General features: G+C 44.2%; 1 protein-coding gene across 2 annotated transcripts in view; it reads right to left on the bottom strand.

The window, feature by feature from the left end:
- The window catches only part of COL5A2 (collagen type V alpha 2 chain), a 150,108-nt gene that overhangs the window by 85,052 nt on the left and 38,860 nt on the right, over positions 1–26,196 (bottom strand). For both annotated transcript variants that reach the window (XM_044427045.1, XM_044427046.1), the window contains exons 2-3: positions 4,026–4,253; positions 419–432 (exon numbers count right to left, since the gene is read on the bottom strand). In XM_044427045.1, the coding sequence (XP_044282980.1) occupies positions 419–432; positions 4,026–4,253 (242 nt within the window). The remainder of the gene's footprint in view (positions 1–418; positions 433–4,025; positions 4,254–26,196) is intronic.

Here is a 26,196-nt window from a genome sequence, read left to right as displayed (position 1 = left end):
AATCAACTAGCTGTGATAGATGGGGTGCTTCCTCATGCTTCTGGCAATTGCAACAACTTCTTCTTGTGTGGCTTGGCTTCCTGATGTGCTTACAAAGCAAGCAAGCAAAAGTCCTCCCATCTAGTCCTGGCCCCTTGTTGCAATAGCCTCCAGTACACTTAGCCTTTATCTCACCTCTTCTTGGCTTTCCAAGCCATCTTTATTAACTACCTGAAGCTAGAAGATTCTGCCAAAGATGTTTGCTCTTGCTTGTTAAGGCATTTTTAAGAGAACTGGTATTTACAGGACCTTGAAGTTTCTTTCAATTATCCTCTCAATGTTTTGTCATCAGACTCAATAAAGGACAGAAGCATATTTATGCAATTATTTATGCTATTTTATTAATAGAGAGGACTAATTTATTTTTTTTAAAGCTTACCTTCTGTCCTCTGGCTGAAAAAAAAATAAAACAAAATACATTAATACAAACGGCTTCTCAGCTCTCCAGAAAATACACAGTAATTTCCATCCTCACGGAGTCATCACAAGTTACAAGCTACACATGATTAACTGGTATCTTTGATGTTTGAAGGAATGGTCATCAGACAAACTGGCTAGAGGAGCTTGTGGGTGTGGGTGTGGGTGTGGGTGTGGGTGTGGGGGAGAGAGAGAGAGGGGGGGGGATTCCTGTATGTCCTTTGGTACCAGGGTGTGCCTCAGCTTCACCATTTACAGCATCCTACACATTCCTGTAATATGAGTGACATTCTGACCCTCCCTTGGCTAGCTGCTACTGACAGGGAAAGAAAGAACATGGACAGGAGACTAGGATGGGGAACTGGTTTAAGCAACAGATTAGCCGAAGGAAGCAAGGAAGGACAAGCAAGTAAAGACCTGAGGGTGGAAATGTTTGGGAGAAATCTAAGCCTGAGGAAATGGAGAATTCATATTAGACATAGCCAAATATTATCTCCGACTTCAGAGACAGTTTGCAGGGAATGTTCGTGGGAGACTGCCATTAAAGTCATGTCATGCTGGAGGGCTTCCAATATGCATCTAACTGGCCATAGTGGGAGGAGCAAACTGGACTAGGGAAGCCTTCAGTCTGACCCAGAAGGGCTCTTCTTATGATTCATACAGTTGGAAGGGGCCTAGAAGGTCATCGGGTCCAACCTCCTGCTCAAGTCTCCCATTCAGATTCTGACCTGGCCTGGCCCTGCCTAGCTTCCAAAATTAGGCAGGATCAGGCCTTTCAGGCTATCCACTGTTACGTATGAATGAGGCTTGAAGGAGGAGAGGAAGAGATTAGACAAGGGAAACTGCAGAAAACCCCCACACAAAACCTGAGAAGCATGGAATATTAGTTTGCCATGAAGAAAGGAAAAAATGCAGCGGCCAAGAAGGAAGGGAACAGAGTAGCAAAGTAGGAGAGGAGCAATGCATGGAACTGGGAAATTGCTTAATTTACGACGTGGGAGAGATGTGTCACATTTTAGGAATGCACAATTTTATTCTATTCATTTCACAGATGAATTCCTCTCCTCCTGCATGGGATTGTGTAGTTTATCTCCTATTTACTTGCCTTTGAAACCCTGCTTCAGCACCAATATTTTGCCTTTAGGTATTTAAACTTAATGGGCTCTTCCTTACACGGAATCAGAAGTCTCCCAGCAAGAAAGAATAATAAAGAAATAATGCCTTCTGTCATCATTTTATTTGACTTCACAACAGCTAGAGCTGACCAGATAAGTGTTTCTCATCAAGCACTTCCAACATGTGCTTGCTATTATTATTTTTTTGCAAATGCACCACTGTGAATTCAAACTCTAATACAAATTTCATCCTGAGCCAGAACATAAGGCTAATGCAGTTAAGGATATGCAGACTCTACAGTTTCAACACTGTTTTTTTCCACTTTGGTGAGTGAGTGAAATATTCAGCCTTTGGCCTGAAAACACCTAAATGCACTCCAGACATGTACACTCTGCTTATTATAGCATGTCATGTCTGGTCTTATTGCTTAATTAGACAGCAACCAACTCGACACCCGTGATTCATATGCCAAGTCATCAACACTAATCTAAACGACAAATCACTCTTTTTCAAATTTATTAGAATATATTTCCAGTCACCACAATACTCTGGAGTGAAATTTTTCAGGGCATGATAGATGCTATCTAGCACATTCCAAACAAGCTCAAGCTTTACTCCTCTATGGACTTACCTAGCAGTAAGCCCCATTGAATTCAATGGGATTTTCACCCAAGCAGACATGAAAAGAATTGAGCTGTAACTGTGGTCTGGCTTGCTTCCAGTATTAAGGAATGTCAGGGATTTCCTCCCACTATAGACTCCTTCTTTTGCAATTAGTGGTAATCCCAGTTTATGTTTCTCTGGACTTCCAGCGGAAATTAACTATATCACCAAACAGCAATTTTAAAGTTGAACAGACCTTCCCTTTTTTGAAAACACTGAAATTATGTGTGTTGAATTTTATGGAAAAAGTACTGATTGGTTTAGTTTGACTGATCAATTGTTGACATGTATGGGGAAGATTGTGTGTCAAATGGGGAAAAAGAACCTATTTTCTCAGTCCAGCTCAGTCTACGCATACACTGGCACCTTTGCAGATTAGCGGGTGGGAGAAGGGAAACAGAAGCACAGTACTTTAACGTTCTGTCTAAATAACAGATTTGTTTCCAAAGAGATTATCTGATTAAGTCAGGGGAGTTCTCAGGTGTTTTCTGGGCAGCTGTAACACTTTATAGCACCCTTCCTCGGCCCTCAGAGTTGGCGCAGTTCTTCCCACACCAACTGCAGTTCAAGATGGAAAGCCAAGCTCAGAGCCAGCTTGGAGCGGGGATCAGGGGCTCGGAGAGGGAAGGAATGGGGCACTGGTGTCCTACGAGGAATCTTGGTGGTGCTTCCAGCCCCTCTATTTGTGAACTGCTGTAAAACACTTCAACCGCTGAAATCAGCCATCTATGCGTTCTGCAGGGCAAGTGGAGTGAAAAGTCAGTCCTTGCCTCTGTGTCCTTCTGCTGTCCCTAGAGCATAAATGGTATGCATAGCTCGACCACATATACTCAATATGCAGTTAGAAACATATACTGCCTATTGAGCCGGCCTGTTGGTCCACCTAGAATACAGATGCACAAATCTGTCAGGTATGACCTCACTCAGTTTCTCATTTAAACCAACATTGAGTTATGGAGCCAGATACTTCTCCCCAACTTCTCACATAACCTAAACCTGGTTTAAGGAATTCAAAATTTCAGATTCCAGTATGATCACACCTGAGCTATAACCTCAGTTAGAAATTAGTTACCCACTGACTTGTAAATGTCCTGGATATTCTGATGCAGTTGTCAGATCATAAAAAGCATTAAAATATATTTAAAACTTAGCTGTCAGTTTCCAGATTAAGGTGTGGGTTAGAACTTAGTTATCCTTCAAGATGCACACTTCATATTTGTCTTGGAAAATGCACCCAAAAATACATATTCTAGAGGATAAGTACCACTTCAGTGCTAATTTTTCTGGTTTTTTAATTTTTTGTGTTTTTGTTTTGCTCTGTTGATTGGTTAAACCACAGAAAATGGGCTGGAATGCACCAGCGAAAGAGCACATGAGAAACTGGCAAGGATCATAGATGGATGCATCCCTCCCAAATCAATTTTAAAATATGTTCATCAGCATAATACAGTTAGAAACTGGCATTTGAGTTGGGAAAAGGGCTTTAAAATCCAGAGTTAAATGCTACTTTTTTGTATGGAGTTTTTAAAGCCACGGGTTAACGCAGAAACATGATGGAGTGGATTGCTGTGTGGGGATGTGAGAAACTGGCAGGGGCTGATTTCTCCATCCATTCCGTCTCCTCCTTTCTGGAGGGGAAAGACCGCATGACTCATCATGTCAGCTGCGTCGCTAATTATGCCGTACGTGTGGTGGTGGCAGTGCACGAGGGTTCCTCTCTCAGAACTTACTGTGTAACCCCAAGCAGGGCTATTGCAGCCTATTTCTTGACAGTTTTGAAGCCATCTTACCAGCAGTATTTTCAAAATCATTCCGGGGGGTGTGTGGGCACACAGGACAACATTCTCCAGGGGGCGCCCGCGGGTTTTCACATTCCAACATGTCAAGACACTGGATCTCATCACAAAGAGTGGCTCCATTGTCACAGACGCAGATCTGGCAGGCGGAAGGTTTCCATATATCTCTGTTCAGATACATCTGACCGTTGTGGGTGCAGGCTATCTCGTCATCTTCTGTTTCTAGGTGGGAGAAAAAGGACCGACAGCCATGTAAAGCATTTCACAGGATTGTAGGTGAGGAAAAGCTTGCAACGCAAGGAAAACTCCCCACAGGTCAGAACCCTTCTTCACAGTGTCTTTGACCCAAGGGTCCAAAAGAACCTGCTCCACAGCACTGCAGTTTGCAGCCGGGACAGCAGCTAGAAGTCAGAAAGCACACAAACGGCACCGTGAAGCTACTCTCCGCCCGGGCAGCAGGGTAGAACTGGCATGGAGTAGTCCTGCACTACAGACATCCCCACCCTCCCGCTTTGACAGCAAGACAGTAGCAGCAAGAGGTGCAAAGAAGTCATTGCAAAGCTGGAAACAAAATCTAGTCACTTCAGATGAGCTTTGATGGATGAAGGAAATTCAGCAGGTGAAATTGCAATACTCGCATATTCCGTGAACAACAACCGCCAACACTTCGACCCTCTTTTGGCTCAGTTCCCATTGGGCTGAGTCAAAAGGACACTGGGCAGTTGTTCACACAAAGGCTTGCACCTGTAGTACTTTATGAATACAGCCCAAAAGAAGTGGCACACTCTGAATTTTGTAGATTCTACGAACATGATTTTTCCTTTGGGAAAGAATGAGAATTGCCCTCGTTCATTCCTCACACCTGATCTTCTTTCCACAGGATGCAAGGGCAACTGACCCATGATCCAAGGGGACCCCTCTTGGATCACATCTCAGAGGGTGGGCTGAGCTAGACAGAGTGACCTTCCTGTCATTGCCCCAGCCCTCTGCCACCAGCCACAGCCTAAGAGGACTGCCATCCCTTTCTTGCAATGGAAAAATACCCTGGCAAGGTGACACTGGTGCCAATCCTAGGCACTGGCCAACACCTACTCCCTGGTGTCCAGTTCCTGGAGAGCTTGGCATTAGGGTGAGACCAGAGGCAGTTTCACACAGGGTAGGACTGCCACTGCCTTGGTTGCAGCCTCCCATCCCCAAAAAACCCTACCTGTAAAAAGTTTTCCCCACAAAGCAGCAGCCTGCTATAGCTGAGTCCAGAGCCTCTTCCAAACATGTCCCTCAGGTTCTATCTCTCCCTCATAAAGCAAAGAATTGTTGGGAAACAGCTAATATGACACCAGGGACAACCAAAAGAGGAGCGCCGCCCCATTGCTTCTGTGGGGGAAATTGTTCAAATAGAGGCCCCTCCTGCTGCCTGGAGCAGCAAGAAAGGTTGGGGGGAAGAGAAATTGGAAAGGACTTAAAACTTATTGGCCATCTCCAACAAGAAGGGAACACACAGACCAAGAGACCAATTTGTGGTTGGAACATTCTTCTCCAGCAGTGGGACAGTAACTCCTCTTTAGGGAGTAATTCTATGCAGGTTTAGACAGTAAAAAGACTGACAATTCCCAGCATGCTCCAGGCCACCATCAATAAGAGGCAATGGACTGTGTAGCAATGACTACTACAGCACAAGAATAGGGCTGGTTGAGCCATGCCAGATGTTGCCTCTAAACTTGCACAAGATTACAGAAAAAAAACCTTTTGTAGCATCCTTTCAGAGAAGAGCCCCTCACTTCACAAAAGGGCATGATCTTCTGGTGCAGGCATTTACTTCTCTGTTAATCCAGGAGAAGAACAGGAGAGTTGGACGCAAAACTGTAAGGTCCAACTCCCATCTTCTTCCTGTTGGAATAACATTCAAAGGAACCCTGAGCCACATCTAATGTTTCCATCAGGCTGGATGAAGAAAGAGATGGGGGAGGGATGAGAATTTAAAATGTGTAACCCAGAAGTAATTTTGCCATTGTCAAGTGGGAAATGAAACCAGTGTAACCTTCACTCACCCTTTAGCTTATGGAATAAAAACTGATTTTCTGACTTGATTAACTGGCCTTCACTACCTAACCTGAGTTGATATAACAACATAGGATTGTAGCCCATGTTAGTTCTATTCTGACTAGTCCTATTGAAATGAATGACATTTCAATGAATGTTGAATATGATGTCAGTAAGTCTAAACTTGGATAGGACCAACTAGATAGGTAACTGTGGTTCTTGATCTTGGGAAGAAATGTTACCAGCGTGAAATCAACTGCTGCAAATTATCCCCTTAGAATAGTGAGAATGCTGCCTTGCAAAGCTTTCCTGCTTCCCACTTCCTCTTATGCACTGTCTCATATATTTAAAAAGTTTCCCATACCCACCTCCCACATGCTTAGCACATGGACCTACATGATGCTTTATGTATTACCCACATTAGGGGACAAGTTGTTCAGAAAAGGAGAACGGGCTTCTGAGTTAGAAAGGCCCTCCACCTTTTCTTCAAACAAACCACGAAGAGACACATCCCACACACCAGGACTAACACTGCCCAGCTACACGTTTCCTTCTGCACCACCAGGTCAGCTCTTCCCTTGCCATGCCAAGATGTTGCATACTGAACCAGCGCAACAGGGTGTGACCGCCATTTTCAGAACTGTATAATAGTACCCTCTTTGTTCTATATATAGAGCTTGCCACCAGAACACAGGCCTACCAGGCTGGCCTGGATTACTTGGCTCATGCCTTTGAATCCCAGCCTGTGACTACATCAGCCCATGTATTTCTCAGAAGGGAAAGAGACCTCTGAACCTGTGTCTTCCAGTTCTCCAGACTCCTCAATCACAGCCCAGTGCAAAAGACACACGAACTAAAGAATGCTGAGCCCAGGAATTTGTTCGGAGTGCCAGAACTGGGTCAAGCTCATAGTCCTTCCACATAAAAATCCCACTCCTAATGTCTTCATTTCAGCAATATTATTTAAGGTCCAGACAGGACTTATTTTGTCACTGCCCCTGTCAAGTGACTGCAAGTGGGCTATCCTTGATGATCTACTCAGGATAGCCAAAAAAGGCAACAAAAGAAGATGCAGGTTTGCATAAAACTTGCCTGTGTTCCTTTTATCAGTATAGAGACAATTTAGAAATAATCACTGACATTTAAATGGAAACACAGTATGCCACACCGTAGAGGGGAAATTATGACAAGGTGACTCCTGAAGCTACCAGGTGTTAGCTCACCTGCTTCTGCTTCTTATGGGTTTTTAAAACTTAGACTGGGCAACCCATCATTAAAGGCCATCTTCAAATAGAGGACTGCCCCTGCCAGTTCTCCAAAAGAGTCATCCACAAGATGCCTAACCATCCTGGTTCTATTACAAATCATGCAGCGATCTGCCCATAGATCCAAACCTACCTCCTGTCCATCAACTCTACCCTGCACATGGGAACGGGAGGAGAGGCATGCGGAATCGGAACGAAGGCTGATGCATTCCAGCACTGTGTTCACACAGTGGCCAACCAAGTCCCTGCCGGAGGCCCACAAGAAGGACACGAGTGTAATATTTCCCTCTCACTGTTGTTTCCCACAACTGCCATCCAGGGCACCCTGCCTCTGATAATGGTGATACTACATAGCCTTCTGACTGGTAGCCATTGATAGCCCACAAGACGTGCCACAGAAAGCATAGCGGCACTCCAATTTCAATGATACAACTTTTGAAGATGAAAGGTAGCAGCTCTGCAATAGGAAGTACCAGAAAAGCCAACCGCTAGATTTTAATTGGGGCCTGAGTTACCAGAGGATTCCGCCAAGCAGCCATCTTGGAAGAAAAGCTGTAATGCTGAACAAATTCAAGGAAAAAGTCTGAACTGCCAAACTCAGCTCAGTTTTACACACATCCAGAATTCAGGATGGATAGATTTGGTAGCCTAACTGCATGTACACAGCAATACAATAAACTGCCAGGGATGTGTTTTGAAAGATGCCATTGCATGTGAAAAGAGAATGAGAGAGAGAGATTTCAAACTGAAATTTACATGTCAGGCAGCTTGGGTCATCTGAAAAGAAAGCCTGTATTTTCTTGTTTTGGAGATTTGCTCATGTGAGCCATACCCATACCCAATGGTTAACATATGCATATATTCCAAGGCATTGTAGTAACAGTTTGATTTACTGCACAAATCTGAAGTCAGTAAATACATTCACAGAAGCACTCAAACTTATATGCTTCTTTTCTTCAAAAGCAGAATCTGAAATCATTATGGTACACTGTTTCAGTCCAGATTATTCCATTCCAGACTAACATTTTTTAATACAGTAAAAAATAGTAGGAGCAAAAGTGGCAGAGAAATAGCTATTACAGTGAGCTTTCCCTCAATCGTATGAGACCAGCTACTAGGGAAAACAATGAGAGAAGGAATGAGAACAATAAAATAAGTATATCAAATAAAATTTGGAAAATCTTAATGGCAGCAAGAGTGACCTCACTATTTCCCTTTTATGAGGCTGTTACACTTGGCAAAATTGTTCCTATTTTCTTTGAAAGTAACAGATTTATTACTGATTTCCAAAGGCTGAGCTCAGACGTGTGGAAAATGTCTGCAATTATTTAATGTGAAGAATTCCCTGTACCACCACAAGGTGGCAGGAAAAGACAACTAATAAAGAGATCAACGTTGTTACAACATCCCAACACAGTGAACCAGGCCAGGCCCTGGTTTGTTTGGGCCTATTTGGGTTGCTCTTAGATCTGGCTCCTGCCAAAGGAACTTCTCTGAGTAAATGTAGTATCAACATGCTGAGATGAAGAAGGAAATAAGCAGCGGAGCTGCACTTTCCAAACGAAGCTTGCGACAACGTTCACTGCTTGTGCTAGAGAATGACGCTGCCATTTGAAAATCCGCATTCACTTCCCTGGGATCTAACTGTGGGCTTGTTACCAAGAGGACTGAGTCATGGCTCACCAAAATTGCGGTACAAATGAGAAATGAAGGCGAGCAGGAGGAGGGGGAAGTCTATGGCCCACATTCCCTTCATGAGAACAATCTTCATCTCTAGTGTGTTATTATAATAAAGTATTTTTTTAAATTTAGGGTTAGGGAAAGCGTTCTCAGTCTGAACTTCATGGCTGTAGGTGATCCAATGCAGTGTGAGTAGCAGAACAGATACAGTAAGGGCGGGGGGGATCAGATTCCTGCTCCCCCGGACAGGCCGTTCCCAAATCGGCCTAATCCCAGAACCTTTTGCGTAGCCTGATGTGCATCTGTTGGGGTTGCGGATGCTTCATGTGAATGGATGACCACTGCCAGTGCTCATTCACACCTCCATGCTCTGTCTGACTCATCCTGACAGCCTGTGAGGGAGCTCTTCTTTGTGGGTCAGATCCCCCGGGAGAACATTTGAGCAGATGGAAGTGAATATGACTGTTCTTTCATGACCCTTCCTAGGCTCCCAACAACTGCTCCTGGAGACTTTTCTGAAGATGGGAATTGTTGTTACCTCGGGCAGGGTGGGCAATCAGTGATTTCTTCTCCTTCATTCCAATGATTTAACTACTTTTTCGTCATACCAAAGGAAAAAAGGGAACCTCTGAGCTTAGGCAGGAGCTGCTAAACCGGGAGTGTCCACCCCATAGTCATATGCAAGGTCCCCCCAAGGTCTCTTGCCCCATCCCAGTGACCTACCACCACCTTAACTGAAGAATTTTATGCATCCATTCAACTGAGTATGATTGATTCATATGGCTCATGGGTATGCCATGTGCAATTTGCTCCAAGCCAAACCTACCACACAAGTTTCTTCTTAGGAACCAGGGAAGCCAGAGAAATATTGCTGAACTTAGATCAGGAAAGCAGGGGGCGGGAAGGGGGAATAGCTCTAAAGAAAATAAATATAAATGTTTAAAAAAAATCCTATCTAAATGGAGTGATGCAAAGGTGTACGCATATTTTTAATTATAGTTAATTGTTGGATTGTATGTTTTGATTTTTGTAGCTGCCCTGAGATGCTTTTGCGTATAGGGCAGGGTATAAATATTTTAAATAAATAAATATTAAAGGAAGGAAAGGCAACCAGTGGCCCTTGACCAAATTTTAAGGGGCCCAAAGCCTCGTTTCAAAAGCCCTCTGCATGCAATCAGTTCAGACGCATGGTGTGAGCCACTGGTGGGAAGGACGAGGCAAAGGTGTGGCGGAGAAGAGTAGCAAATGAGGGGTCAGAAAAAGAAATGGGGTGAAGTACCCACTGTTGGCTTTGGTCCTGCCCAACACTGGCACCCACCACAAACATGTGGCCCCCAAGAAGGTTTTAGAAACATTACCACATTCTTTTCTGTAAGCTTTTCTGCACCTGTGGCAGAGTTCACCTTCCCTCCCCTCTGAATTTCCGTGAATTAATCTTTCTGATTAACAAACCAGGAAAAAAATCAGACTGAAAGTTGCTATGACAGAAAGGAAGAACTCTGCAGAGATGGAGTAGGTAACCCCGTCTGTGCCTGTTGCATCACACAGGCCGTTACAGGGGCAGACAAGGTTTCCTTTCTGTTTGTAAATAAGGCGAATTTCTGATTCCTGTCTGAATTCCAAACACAAGCAGGAGCATTTCTTTTTGGAGTATGTTCCTAAAAGCATTGAGTTCACAGTTGCATTTGAAAATGAAGGGTTGTAAATGCATACTTGGAAATACCCATTATTCCAAAAATGGGCATTTTCCCCCAAAATATTCATTTTCGTCTTTTACTCAGTGGAGGACGGAGCTTGCATTTGAAATATATTTACAGAATCTGTGCTTTTCCAATGAGTTCCAAAGCAGTTCATAGTAGGAGCAAGCCAACACGAGGTACAAAATGATTTTTGAAGAATTTAAGCGAGCTCAAAATGCTGGTCCTCCCATGCTGAGTCCTCACCATCTCAGGACTTTGGAGGGCACTGGCTGCTTCTGAAGGCACAGCACTGTCAGGCTAAAGTGAGACATGCCTGTCATGTCATTAGAAATCATGTAAGGTTTTGTTTTTGCTTGTTTTTTTAAATAATAGTGATGATGGTGACAATACTAGCAGAAACCTGGAGGATAGGCAGTTTTAATCACGACAGCAATATCTGGGATTGGAGATTTCATAGAATCATAGAATAGTAGAGCTGGAAGGGGCCATGAAGGCCATCTGGTCCAATGCCCTGCTGCTGCAGGACACCGATTTACACCATCCCACTCAGATGACTGTCCAGCTTCAGCTCTTCAGTTCCCACCCTGTTCCCTCCCAGTGTTGAAAATTGTTTCATTAAAAAACAAAACAAAACAAAGCCTGACTGGGTTTCATCGGGGATGCTTCTAAGTATGAGAAAGGAACAACACTCTGTCTATAAGCTCCCTTCTCGGGAGTAGCCAGTGATCAACCTCATAACAGCATGTGCCCCTTTTCCTTCTTCTCAGGGGTGGCAAGGGGAGGTCTGAAGTGGCTTCCTTCTCTCTCTTGCACACACTCCCACACACGTTCCATGAAAGGACGTGGCAATCTGTCCTCATGCCAAACAGCGATGGCATGAGCACACAGGAGAGATGAGCTCAGCTTGGCTCAGCAAGAGGTCACAAGCAGCCACAGGGCCATCTTCTCCCCAGCCTGCCCTGACAGGAGGTGAGTAATCCATCCAGGGAGTGGGAAGTTTCTCCAGCTCCCATTCATCTGTCCTGATCTGGCCTGCTTTGAATGGGCTGGAAATGTCATGGTAAAAAGATGAGAAGAGCAGCACTTTGAAGTCCACATTTCCACATGAAGGACACAAGATAAAGACCACAACAGCAAGCTCAGTTGCTGGGGATGGGATAGGCTCTCACATCCAGGAAGGACTTTGCTTGCAGCTCATACTCCAGTTTTCGCAAGAGAAAATGGCAGGTCTGACCCTCATTCCATTCCACTCCCAAAGCATCTGGTGCTCAAGACCTTAAAGAAATGCAGGCCCAAGTGCCAGTCAGTCAACTTGCTGCATCAGCCTTCCACAAACGGGTGCCCTACCGATGTTTTGGTCTGCAAATGTTGGCATTTCTGACTATTCATTATGCTGACTGATGTAATGAGAGTTGAAGTCCAACATCTGGAGGGAGCCAGCCTGAAGAAGGCTGTCCCACAGATAGCAATTTGGAACATAGCTTCTACTCTAAAGAATTCAGTTCAAAAAGAAGCCATTCAAAAGCAGTTTGAACTGAGATTATTTCTGGGCACAAAAAGTCATTCCATGTGCCAGTACATCAGCACAGCTCTCAAGACTCAGAGATGTTTCCTTTGCACAGAGCCACTGATGGCCATGGAGTTGTGACATACACCAAAATTAGGGATGTATGAGAATTTGTTTCTCTTTGCAAATTGTGCAAATGTGTCCCATTTGGAAACCAAAAAGCCCGTACAAGCCAGAGTACTTTATTTCAATAAATGTTTGCAAATTCTCAAATCTGTGAATCTGCTTAGGAACAAGTGCACTTATAAAGGTGCATGGTTAAAAACTATGCATTTTGATGCTTTAATTAACGGGAAGAAAGTGTGTACCTTTGAACACTTTTCCTGTTGAAACTAGCTGAAAAACGGAGCAAACTAAAAAAATAAAAATGGGAGCAAACTGTCAAAACTTTTTGGAGAATTCAGTTATCCTGAGAAATTGGTGATTTTCCACCCCTGTGTCAAATTCACCTATAGGGAAAAAAATCTCTAAAGACAAAATGGTGGTCATGTCCCACCAAAAACAAAGAAGCTCTGTTTTTCAGTCCTTAAAACTATTTTTTTCAATTACTGCCCCCTGAAAAAAAATCACTGAAAATAATCTTCCCCAAACCTGGATGAGTGATATGCAAAGAATCACCTGAGACAACGCCCGATACTGTACACTGTACTGAAGCGAATGTGTAAGATAAAATGAACACCCCCACACACATTCTGTGACCCCACACACATGCTGTAAGCCATTCTGAGACGATTGTCGTAAAGGATGGCATATAAATGTTTTAAATACATTTAAAAAATACACACAAAAGTCCACAGAGAAGCCCAGCTGTTTCCAAGACACAGGCCTTTTTCCAAAACAGATGCCAGGCCATGACAAAGACTACCAGTTGAAATTAAGCATTAAATGGGCAACCCTCTGCACATTCACCCCCCAAAATGTCCTAAAATTTGGTTGCCTGGGGAATGCTGGAACCTGCAGGAATTTTTTCTGCCTAAGCACGCACAGAATTCCATGCTCGGGTGCCTCTTTTTTTATCGTTCTAGTCTCCAGTGGTAACCTGGGCTACATAAGCCGAGCTGGAGGATGGGATATGTCAGCTCGGGGAGGATTCCACCTATAGAATGCAAAGCATTATCTTACCCAAATGCATTCTATATTCCAGTACACTCTTAGTGCATTAATAAACTTAATGTGTGTGATGGGTGTTTACAGCAACATAAATAATATTTAGTTTCCCATATTTCTTGGTCTGCAAGGAAATGCATGTGAACCATGGCTGTGCACAACTGGAAAGAACTACTCAATAAAAATGACTGATTTTACATCATTTCAGCATGCTGAAAACATGTGTTTGCCCCCTCTTTCCCTTTGCCCCGGTGTAATTGTGAAGTCGGCTGTGCACAGTATTTGGGAGCACTCCATCTTCTAAATCAGAACAGCAAATGGACACAGTCGGGACATGCAGCTTGGCACCGTCCAATGTCTTGGACAGCAGATCCCATAAGCCCCAGCTATCATGGCCAACTGACAACAATTATGACAGTCATAGTCCACAGTATTTGGCCAGCATCAGGTTGTCTACCTATGCCATGTTCATAGCTGGTCACACTCCAGCCACGGACGTCCTTTCTTCTAGAAGTCTTCCAACATTTAAGCAGGAAGCTACAACACCTTTTGTTCCTACCTAGTTTTATGTATACTCATAACAAAATAAACATATGAGCTCTGTTCCAGACACGATGGTGTGTACATAAAGTTCTCTTATGCAATCCTGCAGGGTACCAACTTCCTTCCTTCCAAACCCATCTGAAAGCCAACTTCTTCCATTCAAACCTTGCCCTAGCTCTGTTATCTTCATTGTAAAAGGAGTCTAAGCACTCTCTGTCCAAGATCTCTAGTTCCAGTTTCCTCTCTCTCCCATCTTTCTGTTGTCTTCCTCTCATTCACCACTGCCTTAATGTATACTATAACCTCCATAGAACAAGATTATTTTGGTTACGTCAACTGCAAGGTTGTTAAGAATAAGCTAGTATTGTTGGTATTATGTTATAATATAAAGCAGTCTTAAGCACCTTACAGTATCAATGGAGGATGCTATTTGGGCAAGGGTTTTTGTGGCTGGTGGTTTTTTGTGCTTTTTAGAGGCTAGTTGTTTTAAAGTAACTTTTAAACATATTTTGGTTTTAAACGTTTTTCCATCCTGACCCTTCAAGAGGCAGGACAATTTTAAAATATGTAAATAACGCTGGAATAGTTACCTCTATATTTTTCCCAGAGTGCATTTCTACATAATGGGTTCATCTCCCTCCTTCTCCATTTTCTAAAAAAAAAACGTAACTGGAAAGTTACTTCTGCCTGCTTCACCAAGATGGTTTTGGTTCAAGTGCCAACATGCTCAGCCGAAGAACGAATTACAGCAATGCTTTTGCTCTAGCTGGAAAGCTGGATGAGTAACTTGCTGACTGCATGACAAAACTATTCATCTATCTAATGCAATGCTGGGCCTATGGGAAATTTAAAAGAAAGGCCAGTGAGAAACTCTGCAACAATGCCAACAAGAAAACCTCAGTCCCTCTATTTCCTGTTCGGATTTGCCCGGCTCAAAGTTATCAAGTCGAGCTTTCATGCTCACAAAGAGCAGACGTTTGACATTCCAGGGTATGGTACCGAGGGTAAAATGCACTGAGGCTTCTACAAGCTACCTGTTTCCAACTATTCTATAGAAAAAGCTGAGAGAACAAACATCCTTCTTTTTCATCAAAGGCTACAATCCTCTACAAATTTACTTCTGAGATAACATGCATTTGGAGTGACTGCAAACATACAAGAACCTAAACATTCTTTCATACAACAAATGTTATAGCTCATGCAAACATTTTTAATATGGTAATTGGTCTATATCAGGAGCTAGGTTTCTTCCTTCAGGCATTCACAGGAACAGACTGTTCTTTGCCAAAAGCTCTTTACTTGCCAAAGTACATCTAATAAGCAGAATCACCACAGAATGAGACTCTGATGATTTCCATTGAACTGAGTCTAGCAGCAACTTCCGGGAACCCTCTTTTTGAGTAACCCTGGGCCCCCTCCCTCTGGGAGGGCCCTTTTGCGGGCAAGGAAGCCCCCTGCCCCCCCCCCGGTACACTGCTCCTCTGGTTGTCTAGCTCTTCTCTGCCAACACCGGGTCATGGGATCAAGGGCCATCAGGGCCTGGCTTGCTTGCTCCTGGTGCTCCTGCCCCTCGCTGCCTCCCAGCTGTTCTCAGAGTCCACCTGAACACCTGGAAAGGGTGGCCTTGAGATAAGCCCCTCTGCTCCTCCCATCTCGCTAGCTGGAGGCCTAGTTTCCCAGGGCCCATCCTCCCCATCTAAAGAGTCTGAATCTTCCTCAGCTTGAACCTCACGCCAAGCACAACTGCCTCTTTCATTCCCAACAGTGGCAACATTCCAAGAAAATAATTTGCTGATGCATTTTGGACATTTCTCTTTTTCAAACTCCACTCGACCTGTTAGAGAATCCTGGTCCTCCCCTGGAGGAGATTTGGCAAAATGGCCTTTCCCATTTCACTCCCTGTTAACAGAACACTTTTAATAAACATTATTTCAGTGGGTTGCACCCAATGTTACCTATGCAGACCTCAGCTCATGCCACAGAACTTCCCTTTGCTCTGCTCCTCCCTACACTCCTTGCATGCCCCGCATATTTGCTTCAGAGGGTCCCTTAATCCCCGGAGCAGATGTTACGGAAGCAGATGTTGGTGGCAAGGCACTCTGTTCCACCTGTACAGCTGGTAGATGAGCAATCTTGGGTATGACCCAAGACAGCTGAAAGAAGAAATGGGCTTGGCTCCAGTGCCTTCCAGCCCTCCTCTCTGAGCCCAATGCTCCAACAAATGAACTTCATTCAAAATTAAGTGAGGCAAAACCACCCATAACCTTTTCCAGCCCCAAATTGGAGACTTGCTCCTCCTCCTCATCCACCTTGAGGCTATTCAGTGACCTTCATCCATACATAGGGGGAAGAGGGGCTATATCAGCAACTTGTTTCCAAAGCCGGTGCAAGAGAAGCGACTGAAGTAAAAGAATGGAGACAGCCAAGAACAGCCACAGATAGTGAATGGCTGTCAGGGTCGCACAGGGCAAAGGCAGGGGTCTCACAAGAATGCGAGGCTTCCTGCTTCATCCATGGAACATTGAACTGGATAACTTCCCCATGAAAACACAGAACGCAAACACAAAAACAAAATGAAAAAAGCACAACAGGAGAACGAATGCATGGTGCATGCCTTCCCTCTGTAAGATAAAACCATATAACTCAAAGCACATATATCAGATTGTTAAGCCTATGGGTGGTCTAGGACAATGGAGAGTAGTCTTAAGAGGTTTCCCACTTCATTTGCACTGGATTAGCAGCACATTTTGATTTAAACCAGTATTTTAAAACTAACCCAGGGAGGTAAAATGCTCAACTTCTCTTGATTTTCAGTATGTTTGGGGTCAAGCATGCCTTTCTAATCAGGAGAAAGAGGAGGAAAAGCTTATTGACCTCCAAAGGCAGCATTCCTCAGCAGGCTATATAGAAATAAAAATGTTAAAACTACTTTTTAGATATAAAAGTGATAAAAGGCAATAAAAGAATTGTATTGCCTTGCCCCAAAGTCATTTTATGATCACAAGTCTGTCAATTGGTTTTCAACCCATGCATTCCACTTATTATTCCTTTTCATTTAGGATGACTGTTTCTTGGACACAGGAAATGAAATAAAAGATGTTTTTATTTTTTAAATTCTTTTTAGGCTACAAAGCCCATATTACTTACATGTGGTTCCTTGCTTTGGGATCAAGTATTATGAACTTCTCCACTAGGTCAAGCAGAGAGTGTACATGAAACAGCCTGAACTCAATTAGAGTTCAAGAACGGAAATGCCCTTAAACAAATCATAGTCCTTGCATCCTGCCACAGTCTCCTTTGTGATCAAAACTGCTGATGGGGGAGGGGGGAATCCAAATCAGGTCCAAATTATGGAGGAGGCCAACCTTCTCTCCCAGGCTGGATCCCAATCTGGATTCAAGGCCTACTCAAGAGAAAGAAATATGGAGGAAAAGCTGTATTTGTTTTTGCCCTTCAAAACCAATGAACCAATTGCCTTGCCTTGCCCTGCCCAATCTTTTTTATTTTGTATTTAGTTATATGCAATAAAATTGACCAGCTGATGGACCAGTTGTAAATATATGATGCCTTCCTGAAAAAAACAGCTCTGTCAGCCTTTTGTACAGGTTCCTCAGCTAGCATTGGACCCACAATTACTCTCAGGAGCAGCAGAATTAGTTCTTGCTACAGATGAATGGTGCTGAGCATATCCGATCCTCTAAATCAGACACAGTCTTGCACCTCCCTCGAGGGCTCCAAGTTCAGTCTGCTATGAAACTGCATCCACGTTGCAGGTTTTTCTTTGCACTGGCCATAAAATGGAGCCTCTTGGCCCACATGGAGCTCCAAGAGCTTAGTGGAGAATTCCCACAGCATGAGTAGCTGGTACTGAGAACCTGCCCCCCTGTGGTGAGCCAATCTGCTGGATCAAGCATGGAGCAGCCCTCAGACAGAGGAACCTCCCACTGAAATTAGTAGGCCAGCCATAATCCACAGAGAGGAAATAATAACCATGTCAGTCCATAGAATTCCAGTGACACCAAATTAACTGGATAAATTATGTAACAAACTCAGAGGTCTCAGCGACAATGAGGAACATGCAAAGTTGTCAATGTTTCAGTAAGAGAACACACATGACTGTTATGTATACCTTTGCAAAATGTTCATCATGAAGAAGGTCCAGTACAGTGCGTGTACTTGGTCTGCCTTCTCCAGCCTGTTGTCCTCCAACCTGTTGTCCTGCATCAAACATCATCACCAGCCAATCTGGCCATTTGGCAGGCAAACTCTGGTGGCAAGTCATGTGGAAAGCCAGTCTGGTTGGGTCAAGCATGGAGCAGCCTTCACACAGAAGTGACTGCAGATGGCAGACATTGCTCTAAAGGTCAGTATAGAATATATCTATTACCTATATAGGGCCCTTAATGATTCTTTGCACAGAGAATGATGTCACAGAAGTGGGTCTTTCCAATGTCTCTCGGGGCAGGCATTTTCAACCAGCACACATGTAGCTTTACTTTTAGAATTAGAGGTGAATGGCAGTCATTCAGTTCTAGGGGAGAACATGAAAAAAGTTCCTTTTTATGACCTGCCATCATGAAAATCTTTAGAAAAGAGCACTCACCTAAACATTCAGAGTTCTTATCATCAACCATTCTGGGATCCAGTGGGTTAGATGGTGGTATATAAATTCATAAAATAAATAAAATAAAATAGTGTGCAGAATTCCTAGGATTTATCCACTTTAGAATGCTTGTGGGGAATCACAGATGTTAATGTTTCCTCCTTTTGGAAACTCTGCAAGCAGAAACTAGTTCCACAGGGAGAAGCCTGGCTAGAATAACTGGTTCTCCTCATGCAGTGAGTTTTGAAGCCTGGGAGAGTATTTAAATATGGAATCCATCGTCTGTTTTCTAAACTAATACAAACCCAAGGAACCTGTAGCACCTACTTTTGCTGAGCTTTTGAACACATGTCATACATGAAAGGACTGAAAAATAACATCATGATCTCAGTTGCACAGTAAAGATAACAACAAACTTATAGAAAACAGATGTCTTGAGCTGCACTTTTATAGGTAAAGCTGTGTCAGCTTTTCTGAAATAAGCATCCTCCTTTTTCATTGCTCTCAAAGTTGGCAGCAGCCCTTGCTACATCTTACCAACAAGTTCCCACTCAAGGAATGATATGGTTGGAAAACCCTGCATAAACATTATTTTGGGAAACAGGAAAGGTATTTTGTGCATGTGCACAGGCAAGCACGCCATGCAAACTCAGGCCAGAGGATCTGAAAAACAAACTGCATGTATGCAAGAAACTGAGAAAGAGTGTATCAGTTTCGAACAGTGCAAATATATCATCCACATTCTTCTCTCTTGGCTACAGCCAGCTCTCAAGATGAGCTGAATGGAAACAGGAACACTGCCCTCCACTGTATATGAACATTAAGAACAGTGGAATAAATGAATCATATGAAGGACTACATTCTGTTCTCTTCTGTAAAATTTTAGTCTATGTATGGCCTGATTTAACAGTTCAGTCCTAAACCTGATTTACACTTACTGGGCAGAGAATCGCTACTAAATTCTGCTGTGCTGGTGGAAAGAGAAGCTACAGCACTGGCAGCCCATCATGTACTGGCAGACGGCTTCTATTCAAGCACCATCCATGAGAGCAGAAGGGCACCGCTAGTGCAAGGGGAAATGTCTGCGTGGGTCCAAGGTTAGGTGGCAGAACCCACTCCAGTGGCAGGGCAGACAAACATAAGACAGAGCATATCCGTCAGCAGCAATGCAAAGCTCCAGAAAATATTTGCAGTACCTGTGAGGCAGAGAAGTGAGAACTGGTGTGCTTCCTACATGAGAATCTAACCGTCTTCAGGTGTGCTTCAGGGAAGAAGAAGGCCTTCTCAGAGGCCATTCGCAAGTTGTGGAACTCCTTGCCAAAGGCGGCTAGGCTGGCTCGCTCTCTGCTAACTTTCTGCTGGCAGGCAAAAATGTTTTCATTCTCGCAAGCCTTTGGCACGAACCCTAGTCTGTTAGGCTACATGCTGTTTTCGTTCTTGTATTTTTGTACTTTTGAATTGATTTGTTCCATGATTGTTTGAATTATGTTTTTATTTTGAATGTATTTATTTTGAATTGTCGCTCGAACAATTTCCTGATAGAAATATCTATTTCCTGGTAGGAAAGCTGAATATCAATCAATCAGATAATGCTGCTGCCTCAAACCAAAGTCCCTATCTCTTCCCAAAGGCTCCTGAGAGCAGGCAAGAAGATTATGTTTGTGACCACCAGAACCTGGCGTTCAGAAGTACTTTGCCTCTAAGCACGGAGGTCATTTTGGCACTGGAATCTGTTTAAAAGTTATCCAAAGTAGGAACCAGCACCATACTAACCACTATTGGTTCCAGCACTGGAAAAGGCAAATATGCAGCCTAGAACGAGATTTAAACATCCACTGTGAAGAAAGGTCATGTAACCCCACCGTACAGGGGCATCCATGCAACAAACAGGCCAATGGGAAAAATCATCCTTTTTCATTGCAGCAAAATGTTGACCTCGGAATTCTGGGTAGGTGTAATACTCCTGCACAAGAAGAGGCGAAAGACATCTGGATTCTCTGAACCAAGCGAAGCAACAGCTGGATGTTTACTGAGCAATAAAACAAGCATCTGGAAAGACTCTGATGTTCTGCCTTCCCCTCCTTCCACCTTTGTCTCCGTGGATTGGAGGGGATTATGGCAGCCACATTCCAATCAGTTTACATGACCGTCCTGACCCAAGGCTTACTGAATACACTGGAATGGTTCCATGAAGATGACCAGTCATATCAATATCACAGGGAATTAAAAGCCCAGATAGGTCTATAGCAGAGAGCTTAAACAGCTTGATCACTGCAGACCTTAACACAGGAAGCTGCCTTATATTGAGGCAGAACATGGATCTAGCAAGGTTAGCATTCTGTACCCCCGAGAAGGTGACATGAACACCTTTCTTGGTGCCTGCCAAGGTGCCCTACTTCTCTTGCTTTTTCAAGCAAATGGTGGTCTCCACCTGCTGCCACCTTCATGCCCCACAAATACCTTTGGAGTACATGTTGGGGCACAGAGACATTGACCTGGTCTGATGCTCAGTGCAGCCCCCCTGTGGCTTATTTGAGAAATGGGGGGTTGCATCACCCAGAGGTGCCAGGTTGACTATTCAAGCCCCTGCCTTGGCTTCCTGTGTCACCCAAACCTGGTGAAGGTGACTTGTTGAGGTGGTGAATAAGCACTCCATAGCCCTCCAACAGGCCATGGATTCTGGGAAGTTTGTGGACCACTTCAACTGCCCTCACCAGGTTTGGACAATACAAGAAGCTACACCCAATGAGAATAATTAGGGAAATTGGACCAGCACGCACAGGGTGGAAACCAACCAGCCTGCACTTGGGAAAAGAAGCTGGGAGAGATGGATGGATGGATGGATGGATGGATGGGGGCATGTTTACATGATAAAATGCATACATATATAGATATCTGGGGTGAGAGACAAAAACAAGTGCGGACAATATCATCTGGCTGGCAGAGGAGTGAAGAAGTTTTTCTTCTGCCAAATAGGCTTCTGCTGGTGTGAAGAGCTGCTTGGCACATTGGCTCAGACTCCACCTCCTTGATTGCTGACTGGCTGCAGCTTGCAGGGTGCCTTTCCCTTCCCTACCTGCAGATGCCAGGGATGAAAACTGGCAACATCTATGTGCCAAGCCTGCACATGCAATGCCAAGCTGCATTCCTGCAACTAACATCCGATGCAATGTTTGCAATGCAGTCAATGATTTGACTGTAGGCCAGCATCTCAGTCCAGCAGCAGAGATGCGCGTGTGGGAGAAGTTGAACATCTGGTTCTGGAGCCTCATGACACCCCTTTGGATCCCACTGAATTGGCTGGTTGTGTTGCGTTTGTCAGGATGGAGGTGGACACTGCCATTGGGAACCACAGAGTTGTGCATATGCCAGGGTGATCTCGGCCAAATTTGGATTGGAGGCTGTACAAGGGCAGAACAGCCACTGAATTTAGTGGAGTTTAGGGTAAAGTTCCAAGTAAAGTAAAATTAGGTTTATTAGGCATATAATAGATTTAAGATTTGTTTATTTCTACTACTATTACTATTATTTCTGATCTCTTTTCCTCCTGAAAGAAACTCAAGGCAGTCTACATGCTCCTTCTCCTCTTCTTTATACCATCACCACAGCCCTGTGAAGTAGTTTAACCTGAGGGTCAGTGACTGACCCAAAATCTCCCACTGAGCTTCTTGGACAAGCAGGTGTCGGAGCCCAACCCACCAAGTCCCAGTCTGATGCAGCAACCACTACCCAACACTGGCAAATTTTAAAATAATTGGTTCGAAAACATGTTGCTATTGTTCGAAGTCTCAGTTCTGTGCTTAGCAAAAATGCATCCATTCTTGAGTTCCAGAAATGCAAGCTGGATGTGTGGCAACAGATCAGGGAAAACAGACACTAGGTATGATTACCCCTTCCCATATCTTCTACCCTCCATGGCTAGATAATGAAGGAGAAGTTCTATGTGAGGTTTCACGATTCCACAGTATAATTATGTCCTACACGAGAGCTTCAGGACTGTCCAATAAAGTGAGTTGGGATCCAGCCTTTTCCCCACAAGCAGCTTTCCCTAAGCAGAGCCCTGTTCAGAGTGTTTTGTCTGGTAGAGAATAAAGCAAGACAAACTTTGCCAATTCTCCCCCCGCCCACCTTCAGACCTCAATGCCACTTCCCGCAGTCTTCCAGAGAGTACTCTTCCCCAGATTTTTTTTGGGGGGGTGCAGAAGGGACTGTTGGGTGAAGGGAGAATCCACAAAATCCATGTTGCTAACTGTGCAGCATTCTGCCTCTTCTCTATAGACCCAAAGTGTATGTTTGAAGTGAAGAGCGTGTTTAATTTGGGTTTGCCGACTTCTGCTCCCAAGTGGCTATATAACACCCACTCAAAGACAAGACGCAAAGTAGCGGTAGCCATATAATTACAGCTGCTGGCTATCATACTAGCGCTTACCATTCAGGAATTAAGACCCTTTGTAGCATTTTAGTCTCCGGTTTCCCCATAGCTCTTCTCCTTTGGCATTCCAAGGCATTTTTTTCTATGTTCCCCTGGGCAGAGTATGCCATTTCATTACTTGCTGGCTCCTTTATTTTGACATTATGCAGAACAAGGCAATGGACAAACATGTGATGGGCCTTTAATTCGAACAGAGCAACTTGAGAGCACACGAAAAGAAATCCCCAGTCAGCTCAGAAGCCTTGTGACAAGTTTCCATTTAGGAGCTACGGAGTGAGTGACGAGATTATGACATAATTTGGTGATGTGCACCAGGCATTTGCGCCAGAATGCTGTAAGCAAGAATCCGTTTTGCAAAACAGAAGTTAAAGCACATCTCCTCTGAGCCTGGGAGAGAAGATATATAACCTTCATAATGATTCTTGGTCTTTTTACAATGCTGCAATTTACTTTAGCAGCCCTTGAGGCTGCTTTGTCACGTGCGGTGGACAAGCTCACAGAGATGGCAGAAATCTCTTCACCCAGCGCTCTGCTGCACACTCCAGGGCTTCTCCACTTTTAAGAGCTTTATGCCAAGCCAGCAGGTGAAGCCAAAAAAAGTAAGGGCTGTGTGGCACCTGAACACATTTATTATGAATGGCCTTTGAAGATTCCACAAAATTCTGCTGTGAGGGACTGGGGCTGACCCTCTGGAAATAGGTGAGGCCTCACCCCTGGACACTGCCTCTCTATGTTGTTGGGGAAATTTGGATAAATCCTGTCAGAAAAACATTGCTTCTGTGTGCTTTTGCATTGTGGAATCAATCCTGTACTCCTTCTCAAAAGCACCAGCTTTCCAAGCTAAGTCACTGTTTAAAATTGCATTCCTCCCCCGTTCCTTTCTCTCACCTTTAGCTGTAAGCTACAGTAGACAGGCCATTTAGTCCAAATATACATTATATACCTTCACAATGATTAAATAATCATTGCTGGAACTCACAGTTTACCAGGAAGTATCTTTTGCTAGCTCAGAGGGCTCCATGTGCCCTGGCCATTCAGAAGGGTGCGGATGCATTACTTAGGGTCTGAGTCTAGATGAGCTTATGAGTTCATGAATAGTTTCTTAGTAGCTTGAATTTACATGTTTAAGCAGACCTGGAGATGGGTTCAAGTAACTCAACTAAAGTGTCAATACACTGCAATTAGAAATATTGTAATCTCATTGTCACTGTATGATTGGCTGATCTTCCTTTATCTGCTCTGTATGTGATGACCTCAGAATCTTATTGTAATGTCTGCACTCTGTCATCAATTGCCCTGTACCTGTACGTGACCGGGAGGGTATAAAATACCCTGTAGCTGTACTGAAACCTTGCAGCAAGTTTACCTCTGTTTGCCCGGTAATGCATTATTGTGAGTCTACCGCGGGAACCTGTACCAAACAATAAAGCCACAGATGGTCTGAATGCTTGATCTTTCCCACGAACCAGAGTTTTATTTCCTCCTCATGAATTGAAATTCTGGGATTTTCTGACAATGTCAACGGCAACCAGGTGTCTCAAGCAGGCTGGACCAACTGGGGCAACGGCCTTTACTCCCGAATAATCCCGGGTTAAACCTCGAGTTGCACATTTTGCTATGAACATGGCATGGCCTGAAAGGGAGGTTCCAAGTGTGCAATCCTACGCATATATCTATTAGTAAAACCCTCATTGTCCTCAGCAGGGCATTTTCTCAAGTAAACATGACTCAGCTCAAGTACCACAGCATCCAACCTATGTGTCCTTCCATGGAAGAAAACCCCACCATCTTCAGAGCAGTGTTAGGCCTTCCACTTCTCCTCACTCCATGGGCTTTCCCAAGAAGAAGGCCAGCTTCTGGATTTGCAGCTGCACCCATAAGAGGCAGTTCCTCCAATACTTTTTTTCAGAGCTGCCCCATGGCAGGAGTTGCTAAGAGGAGGATGGGACAAGTGGCTGCAGGAGTATGGTGTCCGTTGGCCAGGCCATGGCTTAGCAGAGCCTTGCAACAGTACTTCTTTTGCCTGTCCTAGCATAGGCCCACCTAAGCGAGTATTTATTTATTTATTTTTCAATTTATATCCTGCCTTTTTCCTACAAAGGGCTCAAGGCAGCTTACATCATTCTCCTCCTCCATCTTATCCCCACAACAACAACCCTGTGAGGTAGGTTGGGCTGAGAGTCTGGGACTGGCCCAAAGTGACCCAGTTGGCTCCATGGCTGAGCGGGGACTAGAACCCAGATCATCTGAGTCCCAGTCCCATGCTCTTAACCTCCACACCACACTGGTATTAGCATTGCATTTGCTGGATCAGAGCTATTTATCTATTTATTTGATAGATTTACTTTGTACTCTGCCTTTCTACCAAGATAAATGAAAAAAAAAAGAATGCTAATAAATCAAGCAGTGTACTACAGCTTTTAAATGGAAATAATTTAGGCCATGGAGCAGGGGGAATCACAAACCAGCTTCAGAATATTTTAGATTTTTTTAATCTTTCCTGTAAACACGCATTTGGGTTTTGTAGGCAAGGATGCTTCAGAAATCATGGCACATTTCCGTGCTCAGGTCCTCCATTTAAAGAATGCTCGCTGCTGCCTGCAAGTCCCTTTACAGTACATTTTTGTGTGTGCAAACGGTCTCCCCATCCCACAAAATATGCCAGCCTCAGAGACAAATGGGCCTTTGTGCCACGTCGCGTTTCTATTTTTGAAGAATAAAGAGGGCTGTTCTCGGGGATATAAGTAGCAGCTTCCTGCCACGCCCACCCACGTTTGCTGCCGTTCTCTCCTGCAGCGCCTCTGACAACCAAAGAAGGAATTGTGGTTTGGGCTTTCTGAGAGCGCAGAGAAACGCCATACATATGAAGCCCTGCTGTACAAGTTTTTCTAAGAATTTCCCAACCTAAAATTATAGGATGTAGGAATGTTCTAAGCATTTCAAACCACACGTGGATCTGTGCGCACGTGCACATGAACAGCGAGTGAGAGAGAACACAGCACAATTGTTCAAGAATGTGTTACGCGTCTAGAGGCCGTTAGCCCACCGCTCTAGGATCAGCGCTGGGTTTGCATCTCCGGCTTTTAAGCATGCCATTGTCAGACCATGTTCTTGGAAGACATCACAGCCAGGGTGAAGCAAGGGGCGGGGGGTGCCTGGTCCTGAGGAATGGAGCAGGGGAGCCCACAGGGGAACAGCGAAGAGTCAAACTAGCTTCCCCCTCTGAGG

The sequence above is a fragment of the Varanus komodoensis genome, unplaced genomic scaffold (genome assembly GCF_004798865.1).
Source record: "Varanus komodoensis strain SLA01 unplaced genomic scaffold, ASM479886v1 scaffold18_1, whole genome shotgun sequence".
NCBI lineage: Eukaryota > Metazoa > Chordata > Lepidosauria > Squamata > Varanidae > Varanus > Varanus komodoensis.
This window is presented reverse-complemented; position numbering and strand designations above follow the sequence as displayed.